The sequence below is a fragment of the Neopelma chrysocephalum genome, unplaced genomic scaffold, assembly GCF_003984885.1.
Source record: "Neopelma chrysocephalum unplaced genomic scaffold, ASM398488v2 Primary Assembly neopelma1_100, whole genome shotgun sequence".
Taxonomy (NCBI): domain Eukaryota; kingdom Metazoa; phylum Chordata; class Aves; order Passeriformes; family Pipridae; genus Neopelma; species Neopelma chrysocephalum.
The window spans coordinates 3,732,771-3,760,198 of record NW_020897763.1 but is presented as its reverse complement, the minus strand read 5'-3'; the positions used below and the strand labels follow the sequence as shown (position 1 = coordinate 3,760,198).

Here is a 27,428-nt window from a genome sequence, read left to right as displayed (position 1 = left end):
GATTTTTCGAAACGAGCTTGGCCTTCAGTTCCTCAGAACCGTGGGGTTTATGGGCAGTGCCATTCCTGCTAGGCCAAGGATGGATTTTATGGATTCCTGCTAGGCCAGGGATGGATTTTATGGATTCCTGCTAGGCCAAGGATGGAGAACACAATGTCTCTGTAACACCCAGTGTGTGCTTTCCATGTTCCCTCTGCTGGCTCAGCCCTTCCCAGCCTTCATCCTGGGCAGTGAATGAATTGGGCACTTAAAATGTGACAGAGCTTCCATGAGAAATGGAAAGGGGCTTCCCCCCCACCTGATTTTAAAGCAGAGTTTCCCGGGTGGAAGAGCTGGAAATATGGACATGTCATGGCTTTGAGCTGAACGTGGAAGGGTTTGGGGGCAGTTGGGAAGGTGCTGGTCCTGAGCCTCCTCCCACTGTGCCCTTTGCATGGGCTGGGAAAGCTGCTGTGTTCCCAAAGTCAGGACTGCCCAATGTCATGGATTTCTGGTGCACCAGAATGCTTCAGGTGACTGTGGTGGGCAGGAGTGGCATCACTGGGGTGTAAAGATCAGTGGGAAGGGGTGTGAAGCATCTCCTCAAACAGGAGCTGTCCAGCCCCAGTTTTTACTTCCCAGCTGACCAGATTCATCACTGGCACCTTTTTATTTGTTTTTCTCCAGTGCTCTCCCAGAGCAGCTCCTGAACAGGCCATTTGCATTGCAAGGTGCTGCCCGAGGGAGATTAACAACAGCAGCATCAGGCTTTAAAGCAGAACCTTCTTTTAAAAGATAATTACTCTCTTGATCAAAGCTCTTACTTGCAGCCAGCTAACTCACCCTCTTCTCTCTCGTAGTTAATCTCTTGCCTGTGGATTGTGACAAAAGCACGGATGATGTAAGCATTTATTTATTTATCTTCAGGTCTTGGGGATTCTCACAGAACAGTGATTATTCTATGTAACATCCACCCATAGCAGTATCACTGTAAAATGATTAGTTCTATCATTTTACAGAAAACTTGGGACTTGATGGGTTGGAATTAATGGGCCAGATTAAATTAGGAATGTGTATGAGACTCCGAAAGATAAAAATTTAAATTCCCAATTATGTGAATCAATTTCTTTAACAGTTGTACCAGGAGTGATATTGGTTTGCAATAAAGCTGTTTGCAGCTTTAACAGTACAAGATTTAATCCAGCTAATTCCCTGAACAGAGTGTCTGCACAGCTTGTTTCCTCTGTCAGGATGGATTATTGGGGAAGCTGTGGCTGCCCCATCCCTGGGAGTGTTCCAGGCCAGGCTGGGGCTTGGAGCACCCTGGGATGGTGGAAGGTGTCCCTGCCCGTGGCAGAACGAGGTGAACTTTAAGGTCCCTTCCCACCCAAACCAGTCTGGGATTCTGTGATTGGGAGTGAGAACATTTCCTGTTGGATTCTGAGTCCTGGTTGGTGGCTGGGATGTTCTGGGACAGGGGATCCATCCCAGGGGTGGCTGGTGCTGCAGGCTGGGCTGGGCTGGGCGGTGGTATGTTGGAGAATCCCAGAATCCCAGACTGGTTTGGGCTGGGAGGGACCTTAAATCTCACCCAGTTCCACCCCCTGCAGGGGCAGGGACTTGCAGAGGACTCCCCAGGTCACCTTTGGAACCTGCCAGTGTGTGCTGTGGGTGTGTTTGGTGGGAGCTGGTGGGGCAGGACTGAGCCAGGCTGCCCTGCTGCTCTGTGTGGGGTCTGCAGCTGCTCTCCCCCTGCCCCACTGCCACTGCTCACGTGTGCTCCTGTCTCTGCCAGCAGTTCTGCCAGGCCAAGCAGAGGGACATGACCATGGCCGTGCTGCACGAGCTCTACAACTACCTGTCCGTGCAGGCAGGTGAGTCCAGGCACTCCCAGAACTCCTGGGCATGCAGGAGCTGCCTCTCCCAGCTGGCTGCTGGCTTTTACCCTCACTTTGGAGAGAGTGGTTTCTGGAACAGTCAGTTCCCTTTGAAGAGCTCTGAGGAACTCAGGTAATAGGAAAACAGGGAAAGGTGGGGTTATTTTTATTCTGATTAGTGCTGATGCTCTCGTATCGCTCTGCCCTGCTGAGTGGGCCTTGTTTGCACTTGACATGCTGGGAATTTGAGGTAGAAATAGTCGGTTTTATGATTCTACCAACATCTTGAAATTGTCTTCAGGGCACTCAGAGCCATTAAGTGTAAGCTGGTGTGTTGTTACAAACAAAGTAAAAGTGGCTTAAGAAATTGTCATTTTCTGCTGAAATGTGGCAGCAGATGTGTGAGTGCCTCTCTCTTCTCTCACCACAGAGGCTCTCTGAGCTGGGTTCAGTCAGCTCAGTCTCTGCTATATTGAGTAAATCCAGCCCATCACTGGTATTTTGGGATGGAGAAGGCTGCTAGAAATCCAGTGCATGAGTGGAGACTTGTTCAGCAAGATCCATAGCAGTGGTAATCAGTAAAAGTGTTTCAGTTCCATTTTCTGTATTTCAGACCTCAAGGCTGGAGGCTTTGGATACTGAAGCTGCACATAATTCCTAAATCTTTTCAAATCTGACTCGGGCAGCTGCCGGATTTCCACCAGATTTACTCAGTCTCTCAGCACATTTGTTTAGTCAACTTGGTGAGGCAAGTTTTAGAGGATTTAGTTCCTCGCCAGCATTTCTGTGCCTGGGTGGAAGGCAGAGCTGTGATTTAGGCTCCTTGGGAGCATTTTGAATGCTAGTCATCAGCTGCACTCTGCAGTCCCTGATCCCTGGTGGCAGGAGCCCCTCTGCAGGGCACCAGGGCCCAGACAAGGCTCTGTGCTCTGCAAGGGGCACAGACAGGATTTTCCCCCTCATTCTGTGTTCAGCAGCTCTGAAGTGTGAGCTTTGATTGCCCTTATCCAACAGCAGCTCCAAAGTGTGGTTTGATTGCCCTTATCTAACCTACGTGCAGTGGCTGAGCATTTTATTAATAGTCATAATCTGATCTGCCTGCAGTATAAATCTCACCTTGGAGTCATTCTGCTGAGGGCTGGAGCTGATTGGAAAGGAGAGTATTTCTTGGTGTACATTCAGAGTGTGCTTCTGAGCTGTTCAAGGGCTTTTTTCCAAACGTTATTTCTATTTGACTTTTTTACCAGGTAATTTCGAATGTGGAAACCCTGAGAATCTAAAAAGCAAATGCATTTGGGTTAGTGAGGCGAAGGACCACGTGATGGTGAGTGGGCTGTGAGCAGCTTTGTTATGACCTAGTGCTCAGTCTCTTATAAGGCAATAAATAATAGACACTAAAGCAATTCACCATCCGTTCTGCTCCCTCATCCTGGTTTGATTCTATCCCATATCTCTCCCTTCCCCTTTGGCCAGTCCTGTTCTCAGCAGTTCTTTTGAAAATCATTTTCTCCTCCATCTGTGATTCAGCCCCTGTAAATCTTAACTTAATGGTTTGTTGTTTCACCGGAGCCATCAGTCTTGTGAAACCAGAAATTTCCCTGCATTGAGGGCTGGGCAGAAGAAGGATTTTTCTATACCCCAAAGTGTCAGGAGACAGAGTGCTCTGATCTAGCATTCCATTTCTTTCCTGGTAAACTGTCAGTAAGATTATGTTGTATTTAGTGGTTAGTCCTAACAGTCTGGGATGGTGTTATTTCACAGAGTGCTTCATGCATCATCTGCCCAGTCAGGAGACTCTAGTCCAGGCAGACCTTCAGGCTTAGTTCCCCTTCCTCCAGTTTGCAGAATTCTGATAAGAATTAACCTGGGGACAGACCATATGGAAGGAATTCTCCCACTCCTGTAATGAAATAATGTTGTTCAGTATTTTAAGTGAATGGAGAACTAATCTTCTTATGGATTCCTCGCACAGAATGTTACTGGCAGCTCCCCACAGAAGTTTGAAGCTGCCCTGCACTGGATACTGAACAGCAACAAGGATTTGGGAATTCGGTAAGTGGAAGCTCAGTGTGTCAAAGTTGCAGTTCTGAGGGTTGGCTGCTGTGTAACTGGACAGGTCTGTGGGTGCCCTTCAGCTTCCAGACCTCCTGAGGCTCCAGCAGGTAATGTGGGCTTGGCTGGGCAAACCTGCAGAGGAGGAGAACAGCCCTGCAGCAGAATGGAACTGAGCTCTCCAGGAGTCTGATCCCAGCCCTGGCTGCAGGACACCGTGTCCAGGGATGTCCTGCTGCCTTGCAGATGAGATGGGAGTGGGAGGCCAGGGCTGCTTGTGGCATCAGTGGCTGTGTTGTGCCTCCTGTGAGGTTTGGCAATGGTGGTCCTGGTGTCCTGCCCATGGTCCTGTTCCTACAGCCCTTCTTAATCTCACCCACGGGGTTCCTTTTCCCAGGGTAACTTTTCTCCAGCACAGTTTCAGCTGCAGCATTTGTGGAGCTGCATCCTTGGACCAAAGGGTTCCCTGGCCAGCAAAGCCCTCTGTGCAGGGGGGAATGTCACCCACACTCTGGGATCCTTTGGAGCAATCCCAAGGAGGAGGAGAGGAGAATGGACCTTGAATGGTATCCGGAGTGTCAGTTGTCCCTCTGGCAGAACACCCAGTGCACATTAAATCACAGGATCATTGAGGTTGGAAAAGTCCTCCCAGCCCATGGATCCACCCTGTGCCCTGTTCCCACCTTGTCCCCCAGCCCAGAGCACTGAGGGCCACAGCCAGTCCTTCCCTGGGCACCTCCAGGGCTGGGCACTCCAAACCTCCCTGGGAGCCCCTTCCAGTGCCTGCCAGCCCTTCCATGAGGAAATTCCTCCTGGATGGATGGTCTGACTGGCTGTGGCTGGTGGTTGGTCACTGAGCAGTACTGGGTTTTCAGGGAAAACCCAGAACATTCAGTCCATAACCTTAGGAAAGTGTTACCAGAGTGTGCAGCCACCGTTCCCTTCCTCTGGGAAGTGTGGGCTGCCTCCAATCTGTGCTAACTCTGAAGTCTAACAGTTGTTTGCATTTCCACGTTGCTAAATATGTCTGTGATTAACTGAATTGCAGCAGTTGGAGCGATGGGGTTGGTGAGCAAACCTTGTAGGAATTCCCATTGCTCTATTTGCTCTTAAATATTCCTGCAGCTGCTGCTGTGATCCAAGGATCAGACAGTGTCTGCTGCTTTGATTACTGCTGTGTGCAATTCCCAGGATGGGACATGGTTCCCTTAGGGGCAGGTCTGGATTTGTAGGTGGTCTGGGATCCAGAGTTTTCAAATCTGTATTTTTATACTCGAGTAGGAGCTGTGGGATACAATATACTCCCACATTTTTATTTCCATAATTAGCAGCTCTGTTGTTCCCCAAATGGATGCACTTCCCTGGAGCCCGTGTGCCGTGCAGGAGTGTGGAACAGCCCCAGAAATCTGCCCCTGGCATTTTTTGCTACATGACAGTATTTTTTAGGTGCTAGTCTCAGAGGCAGGACTGAAAATGAGCTTTGCACTGGGTGATTCTCCTGCATGTTTTAAATATTTCCATGGAATTTGGATTGTAAATAAGACAAGGGCGGGAGAAACAACTGTGTGTCTCCAGCTCCTGTAGAATCCAGAATCAAATCCGAGCTGTCAGCAGTTTGTGAGCTGAGCACTAATGAATTGGGAAAACCTCTTTGTCTAATGGGTTGTTCAGTGCAGACAGAATTAGGAGCTTCAGTAAAATTCCCTTTGGTCCAATTGCTTTGGGTCTGGTGGCTCTGCCCTGGATCCTGGATGGCTGGGAGTGCCCGTGAGGGGATGGCAGAGGGAGCTGGGAGCAGGTTGGGGGCTCAGGGGAGCAGCAGTGCAGGGGGTGGTTGGCACTGGTGCCCTCCCTGCAGGCACAGCCGATGCTCTGTCACTGTTGTAGCTGAGCTGTTCCTGCTCCCCAGTGCTGAGGAGAACAGCCCAAGCTCCCTGGCCTCCCCCAGCTCTGGAGCAGTGACTCGGGGAACGTTTCCATCTCCGTGCTGGGAGGTGGGAATCCAATTTCGAGTTTAATCTTGTGCACACTGAGAGGGGCTGTCAGAGAGGCTGCGGCTCCTGTGTGCCGGGGGGAGCTCCAGCCCCACTGCCTTTCCAAAGCCACATCCATATCCATATCCATCCCCTGCTAAGCAGCCAGCCTCGGAATGCTGTGGCAGGAGGCAGGAGGGAAATGCTGTGGCAGGAGGCAGGAGCTGTCGGAGCGTTTCCCTTTGCTGCGCGGGAGGAGTTACCGCATCTGCAGTCTGCTTGTTCTCCCCGCCTTGATTAAAGACTGCAGTTGGAGTCTGCTCTCCTCTGTGAGATTTTCTGCCTCTCCCCATCAGGCTGAAAGGCAGAGACCTGGAGGGGCCCGTTTCCAGTGTGGAGGAAGTGTTCTGCCTGGAATCTGCCCGCCCGCAGATGGGGCTCGGCTGCCGCTTCCGCCGCGCCGTGGTCACGGCCATCACCAACCTGTTCCTCTTCTTCTGGAGTAAGTTGGGAGTGCTCAGCCTCCCCTGCCAGCTGCAGGGACGAGCCCTGTGCACACACACACGTTCCCAGCCATAGGAGATGACTAACGGAGGTGAAATGAATCTGCTGATGAGTTAATGTCTAATTAACCTTTGTTCTGGCAGCACAGGGAGACCCGCAGCACTGCTCTTGTGCTCTGAGTGCTTAAAACGTGCTTTAAATCAGCCAGCTGATTAGCTCTCTGGGTATTCCTCCAGTAGCCATTATTATGGGCTGCAAAATAAGTGTGTTAACTTACCTAAAGGAGTCGGTTTTTCTTTTTCCTTGCTCTAAGCCCCAAAGTCTTCCAGCCTCTTTAATAATGACTTGTAGCATTTCAGGGCTGGAGGTTTTATTGGAACAGTGTGTCGTGCCTCAGCTGAGACAGAGGTTTTACCCAGCGAGGTGATAAGGAGAGCTGTGTGACTGGAGGAGTTTATAATCCAGCCTGACAGGGAGGAGGGGACAAGGGACAGTTTTGTTCATTGCAGAGGCTGAGATGCTGAATTCCAATGGGGGCATTGTCAGTGCTAAACCTTCCACATAGATCTGAATTTTGGGCTGGCACTGGAGCCCCAGGCTTTATTTCCTTATCAAGCAGCTCTCCTTGGAGCAGTGAAGCCTGACAGCCTTCCAGAGTGATCACTGTGGGGGAGGCCTCTGGCAAAGGCTCCTCTGGGACTTGGAGAACTGTGGTTGTGCTGAGGTTTCTTTTGTGGGGGGAGCTCCGTGCTGAGGCCTTCCAGCCACCTCATCCCACATCCACATGTGCTCTTCTGCTGCAGGGGGTGGTCAGTACCAAGGGATTTTAGGGTGCAGCTGCACTGGGGTACAAAATGAATCACTTGGGTTCAGTTCCAGGCAGGCCTGGGTCACAGGGAGTGAAAGCTGCCTTTGGGAGAGGCAGTGTCAGAACTAAAACTGCTTCCAGCAATACACAACTGGCAGTTACTGAATTCTGTTTGCTTTTATTCTCCTAGGTCTGATCACTCTTTGGGGGATCCTGATCTTCCTCAGGTATCGCTGGCGGAAGATGGAGGAGGAGGAACAAGCCATGTATGACATGGTGAAGAAGATCATAGGTAGGAGCTCTGTGAGTTCGAGTAGCCCTGCTCTGCTTCCTGCAGTGCTGAGCTCTCACTGTTCTGTTCTCCTTCCCCCCAGCTGTTGTCCAGGACCACTACAAGGAATGGGAACGGAATTCAGAACGTTACCCCTACGTTGGCATCTTCCATGTCCGGGACAGTCTGATTCCTCCTCAGAGCAGGTGAGCTGCATCTGGGCCCTCTGGAGGGCTGGAATGGGATTCAGCACAGCTCTGAAGTGCAGCTGAGTGCTGGGAGCTGCACTGCAGGAGGAGGCTGGAGCCTTTGGGTCGGGAAAGGGTTGGACACAACTGAGGCTGTGCCTGAGCCTGGTGCAGATGGATGGGACAGTCCTGGGGCTGGTGCTCTGAGCAGTCCCACAGGTGTGTTGTCATTGCTCTGTCCAGCAGCACTTGGATTTGGTTCGTTTGGACATGGAGCATCAGCTGTTGAACAGATCCCTGGGTGTGAGGTGTCCACAATAACTGGATCCCAAACGGGGATGATCCTCAGAGTGTCCCCTTGGGGAGATCCCTCCTGCAGGAAGGGGGAGGGCAGTTTGCTCACTGAGCCCCTTTGCAATATGAACTGAGCCTTGAAATCCACTGTCACTGACAGAGGGTCTCACCTTCCCTCCAGGCAGGACCTGTGTGTCCATGCCCTGCTCTGAAATCTCCTCCAAACCAGGATTCTGGCTGGATTCCTTCCCTGCCTGCACAGGGAGCGGGAGGCAGCCAGTGGTGCCTGCATCCACAGCCACAGTTGCTGTAGGCAGGGAAGCACAGTGAGGCTGTGATTCTAATTTACTCCCTTTTCCTTGCTGTTTCTTGCAGAAAGAAGATGAAGCGGGTGTGGGAGAGAGCCGTGGATTTCCTGGCCTCCAACGAGTCCCGAATCCAGACCGAGTCCCACCGGGTGGCCGGGGAGGACATGCTGGTGTGGAGATGGACTCAGCCCTCCTACCTCTCGGACTCGGAGCACTGAGGGGGAGCAGGAGTGGAGCAGCTGTGGATGTGGATGTGGACATGGACCTCTGCAAGGGGCCAGGCCCCTCGCTGGTGGTGGGAGGAGCAGGGCCCGAGGGTTGGGGTTTGCACGTGTCTGTTTGCTCTTCTTTCTGAAAATCTTCACACACGCAAATTCAGGGCAATAATGTTGGCTTGGAAAGAAGATGGGCTTGAGCTGGTGGGAAGCTGGAATTGCACCAAAGTGAGCCTTCCACAGAGACCTGGCTCCCGTGGCAAGCGAGCGACGACTTACAAAGAGTAAAAGCACAGCTGCTCTCGAGGGCTCTGCCAGAGCCCGGGGGCGCAAAATTTGACCTCAATTCTGCAAAGGCCAACTGGTGGCAGTGTCCACCAGGCAGTGTGCTTAAAGATAACATTTCCCATGGAAACATTAGGGTGGCAGTTCAGGTGTGTTTTGTTAGAGTCTGTTTTAGTCAGGACAGAGAGGGATGGAAGCACTCGCTGCTTCCCAGCGAGGAGAATGTGTTGGCTTCACCCTTCCAAAGTGGGGCAGAGGGGGAGTGGAGTGAAGCTGGGCCTGGAGGGAGGGAGGCAGCCTCACGTGCCTTGGTGGTTTGAGCTGGGCTGGGGGGATGGAGAGAGGTTGTGACCCTGTTACACTTTTAAGTCTGCAGTCTGTGTGCTTTATGATTTTAGGGGGGGGGGGGGGGGATTTGGGTGGAAAAATAAAGGATATGGGAAGCTTCCAAAGGCGCTTTGCTGTGGCTGCAGCCACAGGGATTGGTCTGTGGCTATTAAAGGGCAGCTTTGGGAGGGCTTTGAGGACTGAATGTTCATGTTAATGCTGGGCAGCTGCAATGTCTGTGCTTGTGCTGGAGCAGGGATGTGCCAGCACAGGGATTGCAGGATTCCTGCAGCCCCCGCGGGTCCCGGGAGCAGCTCCCGGCCCTGCTCCGTGTCTTGTGTCTGTAATCACTCGGTTACTTCAGCTGCTTTTTATGTCCAGAAATGAGTGTTTGTTTCCAAGGAAGTGGCACCAGTGTGTGGCAGTTTGGGCTCAGCAGAGATGTGGCTGCTCTGCCCTTCCCAGGGCTGTGCAACAGCTCGTGGGGCTGCAGGGACCAAACCCATTGCTGGCATCAGGCAGGAGAACTGCAAAGTGAAGCCAGTGTTGGTTTGAGCCCTGTGTCCCGTGGGTGTTGCTCTCCTTGAGGAGAACATCCCGAGGCTGGATGCACGGAGAGCTCTGGGTGGGCTGGGGCAGCCACAGCCCTGCTCCCTCCTGGGCAGGGGATGGCACATCCCTGCTCCTTGTGCCCGTCCCTGCTCCCCTGGCAGGGTCTGCAGCTCTCCCCACACCTCCCTGGGTGGGGAGTCTGCCTGGCACCCCCTGGGCTGCTGGGGATCCACAGGGATCTCCTGCTCCTGGACATCCCCCGGAATGGGTGGAGGGAGCAGGTTCCTCCAGGAACAAAACACAGGGAGGTCTTTCCCATTAAATGGGGAATCTCCTGTGTGGAGCTGACTGTTACCCCATATTTTTGGTTGTGAAAGTCGGGTGTTTGGGCAGGAGACTCAACAGCTCTTCAGGGGAAGGACCAGCTCCTCCCACTGTAATAAATAGGGAATAAAATGAAAGCAGCCTTGATTCTCCCAAAATGTAATGAGATCGTCACTGCTGCCATAGAAATTCTCTCAAACACCGGTGCCTACATTCTTAAACCTTTTTAAACTCTTTGTGGGGCTTGGGTGAGCTTTTTTAACCGTCCAGAAGCGCAGAGTGGGGCGTTGCCGTCATCCTTTTGTATTAAACCTGGTTTTGTAGGACAAACTTCAATGGCTTGGTGCTGTTTATATGTTCCATTTAGCTCTGTAAATCAATATAAAAAATAAATTTATTACAAATAATCGTTACCTTTATTTTTAATGGAGAAGTCACAGACTGTTCCAGGTGGTTTTGCTGGCATCAGGTGGATCTGCCCTGGGGAGCTCCATTTCCCAGAAGCTGCTGCTGATCCTGTGCCTCGGAGCACCCTCAGGCCGTGGTGAGCTCAGTGGACTTTTGGGACATGTGCCAGGCAATGGTATAGGAAGACTGGGAGGTGATGAGGGAAGTGATGAGGCTGGAGTGGGATGGATGTCCCTGCCCTGCTCTGAGGCTGTTGCACATAAGCACATCTTGATGGTAAATCAGGTTTTCTTCAGGGCTCATTTTCCTTGAGTGTTTCAATCCTTCCCTCACCCGAGTGTTGGTGGAACATCTCCTGTGAGTTCCAGCTTCTCCCAGGCCCCCTGAAGTGGCAGGAGTGGTCCCTCTGTTGTGTAACTTCTGTGGACATGGTTGGCTCATGTTTGGTTGGAGAAATGTTTAATTGATCTCATCCTGTGGGTCTGGGTGACAAAGGGGGGGATTTCCAGTGGCACAGTTGGACGGTGGCTCTGGGGCTGTCAGGAGCTGCCTCCTCTGGCCAGAGTCGTGTCCAAGGTTTGGGAACAGAAAAGGAATTCATGGCTGCATCTCCTCAGGACCCGCATTCCTGTCGGGATGCTTTTACCCAGCCGAGGTTGCTAAGTTACAACTGCAATATATTCAAGGTTAGGAAATGGTCCTGTTTGGTGTAATTCCACAGGCAATTCCCAACCTCCCACCATTTGCTGCAAAGCTCCCATGGCAGCCCTGAGGCCCCAGGCCTGGGCAGGGATTTGCTGAAGTCCTCAAGGTCCTGTTGGGGACTGCTCTGGGACTGGGAGTGGGAGTGGGCACATCCCCTCCTTGCCCCAGGCACTGCCCAGGTTGTGTTTGCCTTGTGATCCCCTAAATAACGTGTGGGTCCCTCTCCTTGGGGTGCAGGGGCTGGCAGAGGCTGGCACAGCATGTCCAGAGCCTGCCCTGGGCACACTGGAGAGGACACTGGGCTGGGGGCACACGCTGTCCTTGCCTGGCTGCAGGAGACAGTCTGGCCCTGGCAGGGAGTTCCCTGGGAATTTTCCATTCCCCACACCGCTCCCATGTCTCTTTTCCCTGCTGTTGGCAGGGCTGGGGCTCTGGATCCTCTCACCTGCTGCCCAGCTTTGGGCAAACCCTCCTCTCACCCTGGGCATTGCTCCCCTTGCCATAAATACCACGGAGATGGGTGATTTGGTGTCCCACAGCACCCCAGCCCCTCACCACCCCATTCCTGGTTTGCAGCCAGGTGTTTTCCCACCCAGCAGGTGGGTTTGGGAGCTCCGGGAAGCTCGGGATATCCATCCCTTTCCCAGCCCCAGCCCCAGCCCACTCTGCAGGGAGGTGTAAACACAGGGGAGGGTCAGTGGAGAACAGCCTGGCCCCAAGGGACAGTTGTTTTCCTGGAGAGCCGATTGCCCAAGAGGCTGGAGAGGCACTTGCTGGAAGGCCGAGCACAGGCAGGTCCCAGCCCTGGGCTGATCCCTGTCCCACGCAGGGGCTCCCTGGGCACAGCTCAGCTGTCAGCTGGACATTCCGGGCTCTGGGCCATGCCCAACCCTTCCCTCATTCCTCACCCCGCAGACACAGCGAGGAGCAGCGAGAGCAGCGCCGGCAGCACCCCGAGGTGCCCCCGAGGGAGGTGTCTCACCTGCACCACAGGTGAGAACCAGGGCGGGGCAGGGGCAGGAGGGGCAGGGTGAACATGGCTTTGGAGGGCAGGTGGGATATCATCAGGAAGGCTCTAAGCACAGCCCTGGCTGGCGGGAAGGGACGGGAGCAGCAGGGACATCTGGCACTGGGGGGCTGCCGGGAACCTCTGGAGGTTCTGGAACATGGACCTGGTGGCTCCTGGTTCTCCATCGTGCTCGTGGCACCACCAGAAAGCACCAGGCTGGGCAGGAGGGGCTGGTGGTGCTGGGGGGTGTGGAGGGGAAATTGGGCAGGGGGGTGAGGGAACCTGTGCCCGTTTCTGCTCTGGGTGGTGGCACCATGTCCCAGCTCTGGGTGCTCGGGGCAGGGCTGGCCTGGGCTCCAGGGCAGCTCCAGTACCGAGAGCTGTGGACACCCAGAGCTCAGCCCCGTTCTTGCCTTGCCTGTTAATGAAGCACAGAAAGAACCTGCAGCCCCTGCAGTGCTCAAACCCTGCAGAGGAGCTTTGGGATGCTCTGGGGAGCCAGGTCCCAGAGGGGAAGGTGACCACGAGGTGCAGCACCAAGAGCGTGGTTCTGTGCACAGAACTCTTGTTCTTACAGTGATTTTAATGTTCCTAAGGATTTCTGCCACAAGGACCCAGCTGGTTTCCAGGCGAGGGCTCTCTCCTGGGGCCGGGCTGGCTGCGCTTCGCTCCCGGACTCGGAGCCACACGAGTTCCTTTTGGGATGGGCTGGAGTAGGTGCTAATTAAAGATTAGAGAATTTAATCTGCTTGGGGTTTTTTGGCTGGATTTGGAGTTGGGAATAAATAACCTGCTTAGCTCAGACTCTTCTGATGTTTGGCCCTGAGTGAGAGCAGGGTGTGAGGTGAAGCACCTGGGGAGCAGAGGTGTCCCCACAGCCCGGGCTGGTACCCAGGCAGAGCTGATCCAGGTCCAGCCCCTTCCATGGGCAGGGACACCTTCCATGGACCAGGCTGCTCTGAGCCCCATCTCTTTTCTGGAGAAATATTCTCTCTATTCTCCTTCCCCAATACTTTCTGGCTCTCCTCCACCTGCAGCACCTGGGCTGCTTCTCCTTTAGCTCAAGGAAAAGTACTGAAGGCTTCTGGTTTTCTTGGAGGACAGGGATTTATCTGTAATTCCGTGTATTTTTAGTGACGTAAATATCTCTTGGCATTTGCGATACCTTGAGCCAGTGGAAGTGATTTATTTCAAGTGTCTTGTTTCAGGGGAGCTCAGAGCAGCTCAGTGTTTGTGGGAACATTTATCTGCTCCGAATGGATGAGCTGCTTCCGAACAGAAACTCCCTGAAAAGAACCTCCCTCTCCTCCTGCAAATCCTGCTCCTAGTTTAGCCTGGGAGAAAACATTTCAGAGCTTTATCAAAGTGTGGGTGTTTTTCCCCAACTCCCTTCGGAATGCCAAGGTTGCCAGAGCTGTCAGGGGGTTGTGTCAGCCGAGTTTCAGCCTTGGACCAACGTCTCTGAAGCAATAAAGGATTTAAGTCATGTTGTGCTCTGCTCCAAAGAGGTGTTATGACAAATCCGTTTGCTTTTGGCTTTTCTCCTTATTTTTAAGGAAGGGAAGAGGGGGGAAAAAAAACCACACAAAACAAACCACAACAAACCTGCAGGTCTCGAGGCAGAAAATCCTCTTTAAAAACTGTCACAACTTAACAAAATGCCAAATGCTTTTATTAACTCCTGGAAAGGCTCCGAAGAGCCTCTTTCTTCCCGGCTGGAAACTGCTTGGCTCAGGCCTGGCTCTGTTCCCCTGGGTAAGGTAATTGCAGAGCAGGAACTCCTCTCCAAAGAATGGAATAATGGGGGGGAAAAAATCCCACCTTGGGGGAGATAAAGGAGCTGCTCGTGGGTTTGGAGGTAGGAGTGGTTGTTCTCACCCTCCTCTGCCTTCAGCCCACTCCATCCCAGTTCTCCAGGTGAAAACAAACCTGGCACCTGCAGCAGGTGCTTGTTTGCTCAGGGTTAATCACAGCAGGAGGGGAAGGGGAGATTCAGGCAGCAGAGAATCACAGAATACCCTGAGTTGGAAAGGACCCACAGGGATCATTGAGTCCTGAGCTTTGGCTCCTGCTGTGGGATGGGGAACACTCTGGGTGTCATTGGATCCAGCTCCTGGGTCAGGTTGTACCTGCTGGCTCTGGGGAAGGGCTGAGCTGCCCTCCTGGCAGAGCCCTGGGAAGCTGCTGGTCCCTCCAGGAGCTGCCACCATCCCTCTGCTGTCCCTGTCTCCTGGGTAAGGAGGGGGTGATGGTGCTGCCCTGGTCACACCTGTCCCGTGGGGTTGGCAGAGGTGGTGCTGCTCACCTGGCAACACATCCCAGGGGCTTTCCCTGGACAGAAATGGATTTCCAAAGACGTTATTATCCACTGCACTGGGGTTTTGCTGGCAAAACCAGGATGCAAATCGTCCCAAGTTTCTTGATCATTCCCTTCTGTCTCTTTTGCCCCCAACAGATCTCAAGTGGGTGTTTTCTGGACTCTGTGGTTCAGGCTGGGGGTCCCTGCCAGCCCCTGGGCACTGAGATCTCATCCCACCCGGCTGTGCTCTGGCTTTGCAGTGCCTTGTCCCCCCTTCTCACTAATTCCCTCATTCCCTCTGTTTGCAGATCCCAGCAGTGACAGCCCAGCGTGGGTGAGGATCCAGTGCGGGTGACAACGCTGCACACCCCGGGCTCGGCCTCCCACCCTCCCGTGCTGCTGCCCAGGGGCATCCAGCCCCCCAGGAGCCCCCAGCCCATGGTGGGCCAGAGCCCCCTGAGCCCCGAGCTGCTGGCCGTGCCCCTGGAGCCCTTCGTGCACCAGGTGGGCGGGCACACGAGCATGCTGCGCTACGACGAGCACACCGTCTGCAAGCCGCTCGTGTCGCAGGAGCTCAGCTTCTACGAGTCCCTGCCCTGGGCCATGCGCCAGTTCACGCCCCAGTACAAAGGTAAGGGGATGCACAGAACGCTCACCTTCCTAAAAACCCACCCCGAGCAGGTGAGACCTTCCCAGGGCCCCCCGTCCCCTGCTCAGTGCCCCAGCATTGCCCGGTGACCCCCTTCAAACACCTCTCCTGGCCCTGAACCCCCTTCCCAGCTGAATTTCTCAGCTCAGCGACTGAAAAAGCAGCACGGGGAGCCTGGGAGGGCAGTGCTGGTGCTTTTTAAGGCATCCTCCCTCCCTCCCTTTCTTGCTCCCTCGGTATTTCTGCTTTTACTGCCAGACTTGTGCTGCTCATAAAGCTCCCGACCCTGGTTTTTGGGGGAGGCGAGAAGCTCAGCTGCCACGTAAAAACTTAAAATATCTCTTGGTCCTTCGGTGTTACAGAAAAGAGCTCAGTCAGCCACAGTTCCAGCCCAATCTCTCCCTTTCCCAGAAAGTCAAGGGCCCCCGCAGATTTATGGGACAATATTAAAAAGGCACTTCAGGGAGAAACCAAGTTTCCTGTGCAGGGCCGGGTTTGGTGCTGCAGTGCTGGGCCCTGCTTGGTGCCACTGATAAAGCTGTTCAACAGTCCCAGTTTACCAGCCCAGGGCTGCCCTGGTTATTAAAACCTTTTTGTCTTTTTCTCTCCCGTTTCAAATCCCAGGGAGTTTTGTGATGAAGGGTAATTAAATAGCAATTCCCCTCCAATTTGGCGCTGGGCACACACGTTCTCTCGTCTCCTGACTGTCCCAGGCAATTGAAGAGGTGGGATGTTTTCCCACGAGGATGATGGGGCTGGTGAGCATCAGCAGGAATGATCCTGAGGGTTCCATCACCCCTTTCCTCGTGTCCAAGTGCCTCATCTCTATTCTTAGGCCCAGGGAGCATTATGTAATGGTTGACATTCTGGGCAGGGGTGATCAGATGTCATTCCAGCCTCACCCCGAGCCAGTAGCTCCCTTCCCTCTCACCTCACCACCGGTAGCTCCCTTCCCTCTCCCCTCCCCACGTCAGGCAGGTTGGTGACCTTGGGACTGGCTTCCCCCTCCCCATCTCCCTTCCAGCCCTGCCTGCCCCAGCTGAGCTCGTTGGGGGATGCTGGGCTTGTTTTCCAGCCTGGTTCTGCTCGGGCTCCCATTGCACATGGCAGTCAATGAATGTGCTCGTAAATGTAAAAATAAACCCACCAGGGCAGAGCTCCACAGCAAAACCTCCTGAGGATCCTGGGATGCCACCAGCGTGGTGACAGCACCCATAAATACCCACTGGTGCCTCACTGGTGCTGGCAGGAGGGGACTGGGGTGTCAGGGACACTAAAGGCCAGCACAGACATGCACCCAAATGCATCCCAGAGAGATGTTTGCTTGCTGCAGCAAAGGAGAAGGGCTGGTGCCAAGTGTCAGGGAGTTGTTTTACACACACAGGTCACGGCAGGACATGTGCAAACCCATATGGAATCACACCGGGAAACAAAAGCATTTTCCAGGCTGAGATGTAGCTTTTTGAAGCCCGAATTTTCAGCTGGGAGGAGGGAGAGGATCACGTTCCCTTCCAATTTAACGCTCCTTCTTGCCTTTGAAAATCTCCCCATTAATTTTCATATTAATGGCAGATACTTAACAACTCTTGGTTTCACGCTATATATAAGTTTTTTGGGCCAGCCTGTCAGCACTATGTAAATGAGCACAGCCCTGCTGACTGAGGCACTAACTGGGACAGTTTTTAAGGTTACAGGCTGTTGGAGCATTTGGAATCCAGGGCTCTGCTCGCCTCACAGTGACTTTTTAAAAATATAAAGGCTTAGATTTAGGCAAGAGACACCCTGGCTTTTTCCTGCCTACATCCCCTGAAAATTCAGCCCAGGCACCCGGGCTGGGAGGAGATCTGTTTGCTCTCAGTAATATGGATTTGTACACAAGGGACTCAGGGAAAGGATAATGCTGGAGCCTGAGGGAGGCAGAGCTCCATGAGCAAAGGGTTGGGAGAGCTAAAAATATTACCTGCCCCCTAATTGAGGTTTTCAGACCCCCCATCTCCCCTGGCAGAGCAGCCTGGGTACATTCCTCCCCCATTTCAGTGTAAAATGAGCCCGTTTAATGCAGTCTGTTCACAGTGATGGTGATTGCACAGCGAAAGGAAAGAGGAATGGTTGTGGTGGCTGAGCAGGGGGTGGGAGGGAAGTGCATCCAGGGTTCTGGGGGGCAGGACCTGGGCAGGGATGGGCACCCCCAGTCCGAGGGGGTGGCTGGTGGCTGCAGGGACATGGGGCTGCTGCAAATAAGGTGGGGTAAACCTCCCTCAGGCAGCAGAGCCCGGCAGGCACAGAGAGGGCAAAGCCTTCTGTCTGTGTTTGCTCTCTGTAATCTCACTTTAAATGGAGAGATGGGATTTTGCATATTTATTTGCTTTGGCACCTTTGCCTGGGAGAACAGAGCACCCTTGTTTGTTGAGCTGCTGAGATGCCTCTCCCTGCACACCCAGCAGAGCTGCTGAGGGTGCCCTGGGCACAGCTGGGTTAAACCCACCTCCAGCAGGGCTCTTTCCACTGATGCTTTTGCTGGTCCCACAGCCCTCCCTGCCCTCTTTTGGAGCTGGAATCCCCCTGAGTCCCAAAGGGCCGTGCTCTGAATATGCCCCAGTGCCTGTGGAGGCTCAGCCAGCCCTGCCAGAGCTGCAGGAGCAGGATGGTGTTATCAGCCTTTCCCAGAAAGGTCAGGGCTGGCTGGAGCGAGAGCCGTGGCCATTCCTGTGCTGTCACTTGAGAGGCAGAGTCAGCCCTCCCCGTGCCAGGGATGGGCTCAGCCTGGGCTAAATCCGTGATGGGCTGGCTGGCATTTGAGCCCTGTGATTCCTGTCAGAGTCAGGGAAAATTGCAATGCTAAAATTCATAATGGTGTTTTAAGCACTTGGGGTGGAAAAAAATACCCCCCGGTCACGATCATGTTCCCTCTTGTGCATAAACATGGGACGTGTGACAATCCTTCCCCCCGTGGGATATTTGGGTGCTGGTCCTTGAGGAAGGACATAACCATGGCAGTGTGTGGGCAGCACTGCCAGCCCATGCCCACATCCCTGCCCTGCTCCTGGGGGCTCTCCAGTTAACAGAAGCCCTTGGCACACCGAGTGTCTTTGGAAAATTCCTTGTCCCCTTTGCCTCCTGACAATGAAAAGCATTTCCAGCCTTGTCCTGTCTTAAAAAAACCACCTAAATCCCTTGTGCTAAATAAGCTGGGGTCTTGTGGTCCAGAGCTGGGGGCTTTTCTGGGTCACCTGGGGCACAGCAGAGCCTGGAGGAGGACAAAGGAGTGTGGTGTGGAAGGAGGCAGGTGCCAAGCTGAGCCTTGACAGGAGGAACCCTTGAAATCCCTGAGGCTGTTTTCCAGGGTCTCAGCCTAATGGTGTTTATTGGGCCTGAAATCAGAGGGGGATCACTGTGACAGGCCACCAAACACGAGGAGGCAGCTGGGCAGCCCTCTCTCCACAGGGCTGGGCCTCCTGGGGCTGCTGAGGTGGTGGCCAGGCCTCTGTGACAATCCACAGGTTCGTCTCATTCCCGTTTGGTTTTCCCCTTTCTGTCCAGGTGTTGTCTCAGTGCACCTCAAGAGGGACAGCCTGGGCAACCTGACCCTGGTGGCCACCAGCCCTGGCACCGAGCACGGGCTCCTCAGGAGGAGCCACACCCAGGGCACCAAGACCTTCAGAGACAGGTGAGGGTCTGCCAGGGGTGGGACACTCCCTGCCAGCCTCCTGCTCCTCTCCTGCCACTGGGGTGGGCTGGGGGTTGGGAGGGGTCTGGAACACCCTTCTGCTGGCAATAGTTGTGCAGCACTCCAGGGGCTTCTGTCCTATCCCATCCCATCCCATCCCAGGGGAGAGCTCTCCTGGGAAGGCACCACGGTGCTTCCAGCACACCATGACTTTTGGGTTTGCAGAGACCTTTCTGCAAAACATCCTTCATCCCAAACTGCTCCAGGACTCACCTGGGGCAGCTGTGACTGAAGGTGCAACACCCCCACCCTGGAACTGCTGCCTTTGGAGCAATGGGAGTGATGGGTTTTGGATGAGTGAGACCAAGGAATGACCCCCCAAGGAGAACAAATCTCCTCATTGCTCCCTCCTCCCCTCCTTGGAGCCAGCCCCTCTAAATTGGGAATCATTCCCATTGTTGGACCATTTGCCTGTTCAGTGGATAAATAGAGATCCCTGGTCACTGGGGCTGTGAGTGGCTTTTCATGGGAGCCAACGCACTTTAAATTATAATGAAAGAAAATATTGGCAGGCAGAAATAGCTGCCTTTCTGAAAATTACTGTTATGGAGTAACAAAGGATCTCTGCAGGTTGAACATGATCAATATGTTTCCTTTGAGAGCCCCTGAAAATTCACCTTATCGAGTTTGAGGCTCCACAAAAAAAAAATGAGTGAAGGGAATATTCTCCTCTGGAACTTCTAAACCCAGTGTGCTCCTTTGTGTGCTTTTGCCCAGCTGCTCGGGGAAGGTGCTTTTGAGAACAGACCTTCAGTACCACACAGATCCCCTTTTGGAAGACGCAAATGGAAACCAGCCAGAAAGAAAGAGCTACAACCCCTGGGGACTGCACTGCCACCGGCAGCACCTGAACCGCATGTCCTCCAAGCACAACGAGAACAAACTCCATCGTATCCTTTCTCCTCCCTCCCCTCCAGCACAGCCCTGGCTGCAAATAACAGCTCAGAATCGATGCATGGTTTATTGCAGGGGGACACTCTGCCCAGACTCCGGGAAAATACAGAATGTTCTCTGTCATCTTCTCCCACTGCTTAAAAAAAAAAAAGAAAAAACCCAGTTCCCATAAAGGGTTCTCAGCAGAAGTCAAGGATCCCCTTGGCATACATTTAAAAGCACAACTATGCAGGAATTAGCAGCTGCCTCGCCTTTTATTTTCCTATTACACTCCATTACCCACCAGTCATGTGAGTAATGGGGTTTAACAACTTCCCCCACCCACCGGAGCGAGCTCGGCACCGGGGGAAGGTGTTGGAGTGACAGCCCAGGGCTATGGTGTCACTGGAGAATGGAGCTGTTGGGGCTTTAATTGGTAGGACTGTAGTACAGTAAATTAACTGGAATTGGCAGCGAGAGGCCCATAGCAATGACACGGAGGAGAAATTGGCTCAGAAAGTCTCATTACAGTTGTGAGCTGTTATGGGGAGCGTCAGCAGTTGCTTTGATTTAAGGCCTCTTTCAATTAGAATTCGAAAATATTGGGTTTCCCTTAACTCACGCTCAGAGTTCCTGTTGCTGGAGAACGTGGTATCCAAGTACAGCTACCCCTGTATCCTGGACCTGAAGATGGGCACTCGGCAGCACGGGGACGACGCCTCAGAGGAGAAGAAAGCCCGGCACATCAAGAAGTGTGAGCAGAGCACCTCGGCCTCGCTGGGCGTCCGCATCTGCGGGATGCAGGTAAGGCACAGCCCCCAGCCCCTTGGGGTCCGCCCCAGGAACAGCCTGGAGCCAAGCTGGAAACCTCCAGGGACTCTGCTGCTGGGAACTGAAGCAGTTTTATTCTCTTTTCCCCCCCAACACAGTAAGAACTGGCCACTCAGCTCTGTGAGCTCTCAGAGAGGAGAGGACGCTTAGGGAAGGGTGTAGAATACAGCACATTTAGGGTAACCCTTTCCCCATGCCACTGCCACCAGTGTGAGCAGCTGGAACCAGTTTACCCCAGCTGAGAACTCGCCTGTACATGGATACAGATTCCTCTCTCCTGCTCAGCTCTTGGCTGCTGCACAAAACCCCCCCCAAAAAGCACCGCATTGCCCTGCTCGTGCCTTCACTGAGCCACCTCGTCCTGGTGCTGCGAGAGCCAGGGGCTCACTTGGGGCTCAGTGTGATGGTTTCTCCTGCTTGAAACCCCCACCCTCTCCCCTAGAAACCCAAACCACGCATTTCCTTCTCTCACTCTGCTCAGGCAGGTTCCAAAATGTTCAAAACCCTGCCTGAAGGATAATAACGAGAGGGATGATTATGGGCACACACAAAGCAGCGTAAACAGTGTCAAACCCCTTTGTGGTGTCCGACACCTTTCTGTGAGCAGAGCTGGACTTCAGTGATCCCAGCGGGTCCCCTCCAGCTCAGGACTCCAATCCCTGACGCTGTGGATTCCTGCTCTCCCCCCTGCAGGTTTACCAGGCGGACACTGGCCATTTCCTGTGCAAGGACAAGTACTTTGGCAGGAAGCTCTCCCCGGAGGGGTTCCGGCAGACCCTGCGCCAGTTCCTGTGCTCGGGGAACCAGCTGCGCACGGACCTGCTGGAGCCCATCATCCTGCGCCTCAAGGCCCTGCTCTCTGTCATCAGGAAGCAGAGCTCCTACAGGTTCTACTCCAGCTCCCTCCTCATCATCTACGACGGGCAGGAGCCCAAGGAGAGCGCGGCGCCCTCGGATCATCACCCTCCCCTCCCGAAAAGCCACGGCGCGAACCCCGCCAGGGTGGACGTGCGGATGATTGACTTTGCCCACACCACCTTCAAGGGCTCCAAGGGCAGCCCCACCCCCTACGACGGGCCGGACCACGGCTACATTTTTGGCCTGGAGAACCTCATCAAAATCCTCCAGAGCCTCTCGGAAGGAAAATGAGAATTTCTGCGGAACGGCCTGGATTTCCTAGTGACCGATAGCCCTGCGAATACCGCCCGGGGTCAGCTGGGTGGGACCCCCCCGGCTGCTGGACACCCCCTGGAACGAGCATGGATTGCTGGGGAAGTGCTGAAAACTCCACATGCCATTACTGAGCTGAAGCGTGAAAAGCAAAGAGCTGGGAGAATCTGCTCTCTCTCTGCCATCCATCAGAAGATTTATTTTCCTCTCTGGTTTTACTGCTATCCTTGATTTATTTGTGAGCCAAAGAAAGCATTACTTGGAAGAGTCTTAATGATAAACCAGGACCTGCTCACCCCGACGCTCACGAAGCCGAGCGGGCCGAGGGGATTCTGGGTGTTTGGGGCAGGAATGAACACATTGCAGTGTTTTCCTTTCAGCTCCTGCTCCAGTGGGGGAGAAACCCACAGCCCAGCACTCCTGCTGCGCCTGCCCAGCACCGTGGGATGGTCGGGGTTCTCTGTGCAGGTGTCCAAACACACCTTGAGGTGCTGCAGAGAGTCTGTGCAGCTCCAGGAGACCAAGAACTGCCCCTCGCCGAGCTTTGACATCCCTGCAGGGTTATAACAGGGCATGTTTCAGGAATTTTCTAAGCAAGGGGCTGAAATGCGATGACTCTGTCAGGTATCAGTCACAAAAAACATTCACATCAAGGGATTTTTGCTTAAAAAAAGGGAAAAAAAAAAAGAAAAAAAGTGTGAGACTGAGTCAGGGACTGGACGTCAAAGGTCACCCAGAAATTCTTTGATACAAATATTGTGTGTGTGTGTTTGAAAGAGAGGATAACAAAAGACTCAAAATAATGTTTACAGCTTTTGTGGACAGATTTTATTATTATTATGGAACAAAATATAATTCCTTCCTGCATGATGTGGGAAACCTGAAGGAGAAGTTCCTTGCACAAGGAACTGAGCTACAGAACTCCATTACCGGGGAGTGGGGATATAAATAAAATTGTCTGAGTAACTCTCAGTTTCCATCTCTTTTCCCTCCCTGAAGCAGCATCCCTGAAGTACATTATCCTTTGTTTAGGCCTGTGTTTTTTTAAGAGTCGTTATTTCCCCAGGTTTAAACACCAGATCCTAAGGGAGACCCTTCCCTAGGATTTACTGCGGACAGCTGGGGAGCTGCTGAAATTTATAGCTGGAAAATTTAAGACATCTGGCCCAGCTGTGTATTTTACTTGGCTTGAAGTCCACCAGGGAAGACTGTTGCATATTTCTTGACCACAAACTCAAGATGGTTGGAAAAAAAAAAGCCGCAAACACCCAATTTCAGCAGTGCTTGAGCCATGGGTTATCCTGGCTGCACTGTGTGCACAGAGGTCTGTGATCAGAGCAAAATGTGGCTTTGCTGAGGGGTTTGTACAGACCCACCTGAGCCTCCCTGGATGGGGACACCAGGAGTGACAGTGGGAAGGGTGGAGAAGGGTCTGAGAACGATTCCAGCAGCCAGAGCCCCTCGTCAGCAGAGCATCCCCCTGGCTGGGGGGTCCCGCCTCACCTGCTGAACAGAGAACAGCTAAATAATGAGACACAAACCATCCTGTGCCCTCCTTTCTCACCCCTCGTACACCTGCACGGTGTTTGCTGCCCAGAGAGGCCGCGGCTGCCCCGGCCCTGGGAGTGTCCAAGGCCAGGCAGGAGCAACCTGGGCTAGTGGAAGGTGTCAGGGGGTGGGATGAGCTTTAAGGTCCTTCCCAGCCCAGACCACTCTCAGTCCTGTGAGGAGCAGCTGAGGGAGCTGGGGAAGGGGCTGGAGCAGCAGGAGCGGCTGAGGGAGCTGGGGAAGGGGCTGGAGCAGCAGAACTGAGCGAGCTGAGGAAGGGGCTGGAGCACCAGGAGCAGCAGCACCAGGAGCAGCTGAGGGAGCTGGGGGGGCTCAGCCTGGAGAAAAGGAGGCTCAGGGGGGACCTTCTGGCTCTGCAACCCCCTGACAGGAGGGGGGAGCCGGGGGGGGTCGGGCTCTGCTCCCAGGGAACAAGGGACAGGAGAGGGAACAGCCTCAGGCTGTGCCAGGGGAGGGTCAGGTCGGACACCAGGATGAATTTCTCCGTGGACGGAGGGCTCAGGCGCTGGAAGGGGCTGCCCGGGGAGGTGTCCCGGGGCCGGGGGTCCCTCACGGTGTGTGGGGGGGTTGGTTTCTTTCTTCCTCTCCCCCCTCAGGGATGGCGGGAATCCCCCGCGCGGCCTCACGTGACCCGGGCGGGGGGGGGGAGAAGCACGTGACGTGCGCACGTGACCGCCATGGCCGCCAGCCGGTACCGGCGGTTCCTGCGGCTCTGTGAGGAGTGGCCCGTGGAGGAAACCAAGCGCCAGCGGGACCTGGGCGCGGCCCTGCGACAGCGCGTGGCACAGGCCTTCCGCGAGGGAGAGAACACCCCGGTGAGCGCCGCCGCCGCCAAGGCCGTGCGGGGAAGGGGCGGGGGGGGAGGGGCCGGCGGTCGCGCCCTCAGGGGGGGTTTGGGCGCGAACCGCTGGAATTTGGGCCTCGCGCGGGGCTCCCTCGGGACTGCGTGGAATTCTGAGCTGGGAGGGACCCTCAGGGAGCGTGGAGTCCATCTAATTCCTCCAGGGACAGCACAGAGCAGGGCAGGGGGTTGTGTGAACGCTCGGAAGCCTTGGAAGCACAGACCCCAATGAGCCACATCGCCTGTTCCTCCGCCGGGTTGTGCCCAGGACAGTGGTTTGTACCCAAGCCCCCTGGTTTGTACCCAGGACAATGGTTTGTACCCAGGATCTCTAGTTTGTACCCAAGCCCCCTGGTTTGTACCCAGGACCTCTGGTTCATACCCAGGACCTCTGGTTCGTACCCAGGACAGTGGTTTGTACCCAGGCCCCCTGGTTTGTACCCAGTTCTTGCACCCTTTGCACCACATCCTTTGGAGAACTCCGTCCCCGTGGTTATGGGCGTGGGGCACAAAGCCCTGGGAATTGTCAGTGGCCTGCAGGGATGCAGTTAATTGGTGTGGTTTCCTTGCCCCCACGCTGGGGTGCTGCAGGGTGGGCAGAGGGAGCTGCAGCACTGCCTGACACTGATGGAGTGCAGCGCCTGTACAATTGAATTCCGCCTCCAGCTGTAATTCTGTCGGAGTTTAGGCTTTGCTGCTGAAATAAATTAGGGAATCTGATGCCTGACTTGGCTACAGACCTCCCCAGGTGTGGAGGTGTTGCTGCAGAATGTAAATGTGCCCTTTCTTAGCATAAAAACATTGTTCCAGAGATGGCGTTTTCGACTTCAAGGGACCATTATAAGCTCCTAATGCTTATTGGTGACCAGAATAGTCTGTAAAAGACATTTTGGGAAGAGTTTATTGCTTTTCCATATGCTCAGAACAGCTGGATGTGCTGCACCAGTTGGCTCCAAGATCCCCAAGCTGCCACTCATCCTGGAAATGTGAATTATGTCTGGTGGCAGTTTGTGTGTAGAGAGGCTGAATCCAGTGAGGGGAATGTGCGACAGGAGGAGCTCCTGAGAGAGGAGCTGGAGCCATAAGGGCCTCTTTAGCAATCTAATGCCTGTTTTAATCATGTGCAGTAAGATTTGCTGGGGGTGGGATGCTGTTTGGGCCACCCTCTTAATCACTGTTTGTGCTGTCACTGCTGGAGCCTGAGCCAGGGCTCTTTGGGATGGGGCTGCAGGACACAGGTGAGGATCACCTGCAGTGGGATGTGGGCACTCCTGCTGAACAAGGAAAGCTTCTCCTTACTTTTCCTACTTTGCATCCCACTCTGTGTGCTGCCCCTGTGCCAGGAGGAGCCAGGCCATTTCATCCTGACACGTTTCTGTTGGTGTTATTTGTGTCCCTTACCTGTTTTAATCATTCAGGTTTGCTGTCGTGGAGCAGCAATGCAGAGTTCTGGACAAGCTGGCCCCATTGTAAAACAGGAAAAAAACCAACATTGTGAAATAGAAAAGCAGCCATCCACACTGCTGGGCAGGGGCTGTGCCAGGCAGGAGCATCCCTTTGGGACACCTGGCACGGGTTGGGGATTAGCCTGGTCTGAAATAGAAATCCAGTTACCCTTCCCAAGCTGTTATGTGTCGTTTGTACTGCTTTCCCTAATCAATTATAGGCTATTTTTAGCCCGCACAGGCAGCTTCTGACTCCATCCTGGCACCTTGTCCTGGGTGGTTCCTTACAATGGAACAGGTGACAGAAGTGGCCTCGGAGCAGGGAGGGCCACAGATTTCACAGCACCAGCCAGGAAACGTGAGAAGGAAGCTGAGCACAGTGTTCTCTAACTGTGTGTTCACACTGACCTGTCAGATTAAGCTGGGGCAGAGTTTAAGGTCTGTTCTGGAAATCCCACGTCTGGTTATTCTTGCAGGCCAAGCTGGTGGGAAGTGGGAGGGAAAGACCTGGAGCAGGACAGCAGGTATCCAGCATCCAGCAGTGCACTGGAAGTCTGCTGAGCTGCTCCTTCACTGCCATTGTCACAGGCCTTGGAAAACAAGGGGGTTTTTGCTGTGGAGGTGTAAAATAACTCGTGTGACACTCGTGTCCCTGCAGATCGCTGACCCCGAGGCCTGTGACCAAATGTACGAGAGCCTGGTCAGGATCCACACCAACTACTACAAAAACAAGGTGAGCTCTGGCACTGGCCACCGTCCCTCCTTTGGGGGGAGTCCTGGGGATGGCAGGGTTCCTGGGAATATCCAGGGGCAGTGGATGCTGCAGTGCCTGGTGCCTGTGCTCACTCAGGGCAGGGCTCTGTGGGGTGGGAGCAGGGCAGTACTTGGGTGGATAAACAGAATTCCTGGACTAAAAACAAGCTTGGGCTGTGCCAAATGGGGACATTTGTCCCTCTTTCATGCACCACAAGTAACGTGTTTGTGCCTCTCTCCTTCTCTTGCTCACCTGGGAAGTATCCACGGCTGAAAGACACGACCTTCACCGGGGTGACAGTGGAGGATTGCAGGATGATCCTGGCAACAGGTACTGACTGTGCTTGGGCTGGGAGGGCAGTGCAGGAGGAAGGGAACATTCTGGTCTTTGTGGTGCTCATGGCATCTTTTAAACCCCTGGGGGTGTTTGAGGAGGAGTAAGTTCAGAAGTAATTGAGGAGTAATTCAATACAGGAGTAATTCAATACAGGAGTAACTAATTATTCTATTGAGGTGAAGAGTCAATTGGATTTTGCACTGGCAGGAACAGCAAAGTCTTTCCAAAGGCTCTTTGGGGTCAGACAGCAGGAACTGTGTGAAAGAACCGTGTTTGCCCTGTCATTCCAACATGGAGCTCAGCTTCTGTTTCACCATCTCCCAATTCCCTTCGGTGTTTCTTTTGTGTTGGACCTTGGGAGGGAGCCTGTGCAGAAATGCTCTCAGCCACGTCCTTTGTGAAGTGCAGAGCTGGAAGCCAGAGTAGTTTTGTTCTGCTCCAGTTCCTAACTTTGATTGTGGTGCGTGGAAACTGAATATCAGTTGTTGGTGATAAGAGACTCCCTGCATTGATTGGAAGGGAAACCAACCTCGCCTCGGGCCTGGAATGGAAATTCGTTAAGATGAAAAGTCAGAAGAGGAAAATCTATGGAAGGCAGAGCTTGTTTAAGAGGGTTTCATTCCTCTGCTTTTCTGCTTATCTTTCTCTGCCCCCTCCCTTCCTTCTCCCTTTGCAGACATTCTGAAACAGATGGAAGACATGAAAAAAGGGACGTGGAGGAGACTGCGGGAAAAGTTTTCTGCCAAGAAACCCGAGGAGGACTCGAAGTGAGGGCCCAGCTCTCAGCTTCTCCACTGTACATAGCCCTGAAGCTCTGTGTGTTGCCATGATGAATAAAACCATTTATTCCTCTTA

General features: G+C 53.7%; 3 protein-coding genes across 4 annotated transcripts in view; all 3 read left to right on the top strand.

Moving 5' to 3' along the window:
- Positions 1-10,364, top strand: part of LEMD2 (LEM domain containing 2) — a 12,019-nt gene extending 1,655 nt beyond the window's left edge. The window contains exons 2-9 of one of the 2 annotated variants that reach the window (XM_027695164.1): positions 840-880; positions 1,778-1,853; positions 3,104-3,180; positions 3,829-3,908; positions 6,238-6,383; positions 7,384-7,485; positions 7,568-7,670; positions 8,322-10,364. In XM_027695164.1, the coding sequence (XP_027550965.1) occupies positions 840-880; positions 1,778-1,853; positions 3,104-3,180; positions 3,829-3,908; positions 6,238-6,383; positions 7,384-7,485; positions 7,568-7,670; positions 8,322-8,472 (776 nt within the window). In that variant the 3' untranslated portion in view covers positions 8,473-10,364. Of the gene's footprint in view, positions 1-839; positions 881-1,774; positions 1,854-3,103; positions 3,181-3,828; positions 3,909-6,237; positions 6,384-7,383; positions 7,486-7,567; positions 7,671-8,321 lie in introns of both variants that reach the window. The other variant, XM_027695163.1, reaches the window with a different exon arrangement.
- On the top strand, positions 508-27,428 carry LOC113973302 (ubiquinol-cytochrome-c reductase complex assembly factor 2). Its single transcript, XM_027695241.1, has 6 exons — positions 508-518; positions 16,391-16,396; positions 23,850-24,012; positions 26,142-26,216; positions 26,498-26,567; positions 27,250-27,428. The coding sequence occupies exons 3-6, from the start codon at positions 23,875-23,877 to the stop codon at positions 27,342-27,344; spliced, it is 378 nt and encodes a 125-aa protein (XP_027551042.1). The 5' UTR covers positions 508-518; positions 16,391-16,396; positions 23,850-23,874; the 3' UTR covers positions 27,345-27,428.
- Positions 14,141-22,600, top strand: IP6K3 (inositol hexakisphosphate kinase 3). The gene is made up of 6 exons (XM_027695223.1): positions 14,141-14,266; positions 14,814-15,009; positions 18,568-18,694; positions 19,472-19,644; positions 20,256-20,431; positions 21,152-22,600. Exons 2-6 carry the CDS (start codon positions 14,817-14,819, stop codon positions 21,605-21,607), a joined length of 1,125 nt encoding a protein of 374 aa, XP_027551024.1. The 5' UTR covers positions 14,141-14,266; positions 14,814-14,816; the 3' UTR covers positions 21,608-22,600.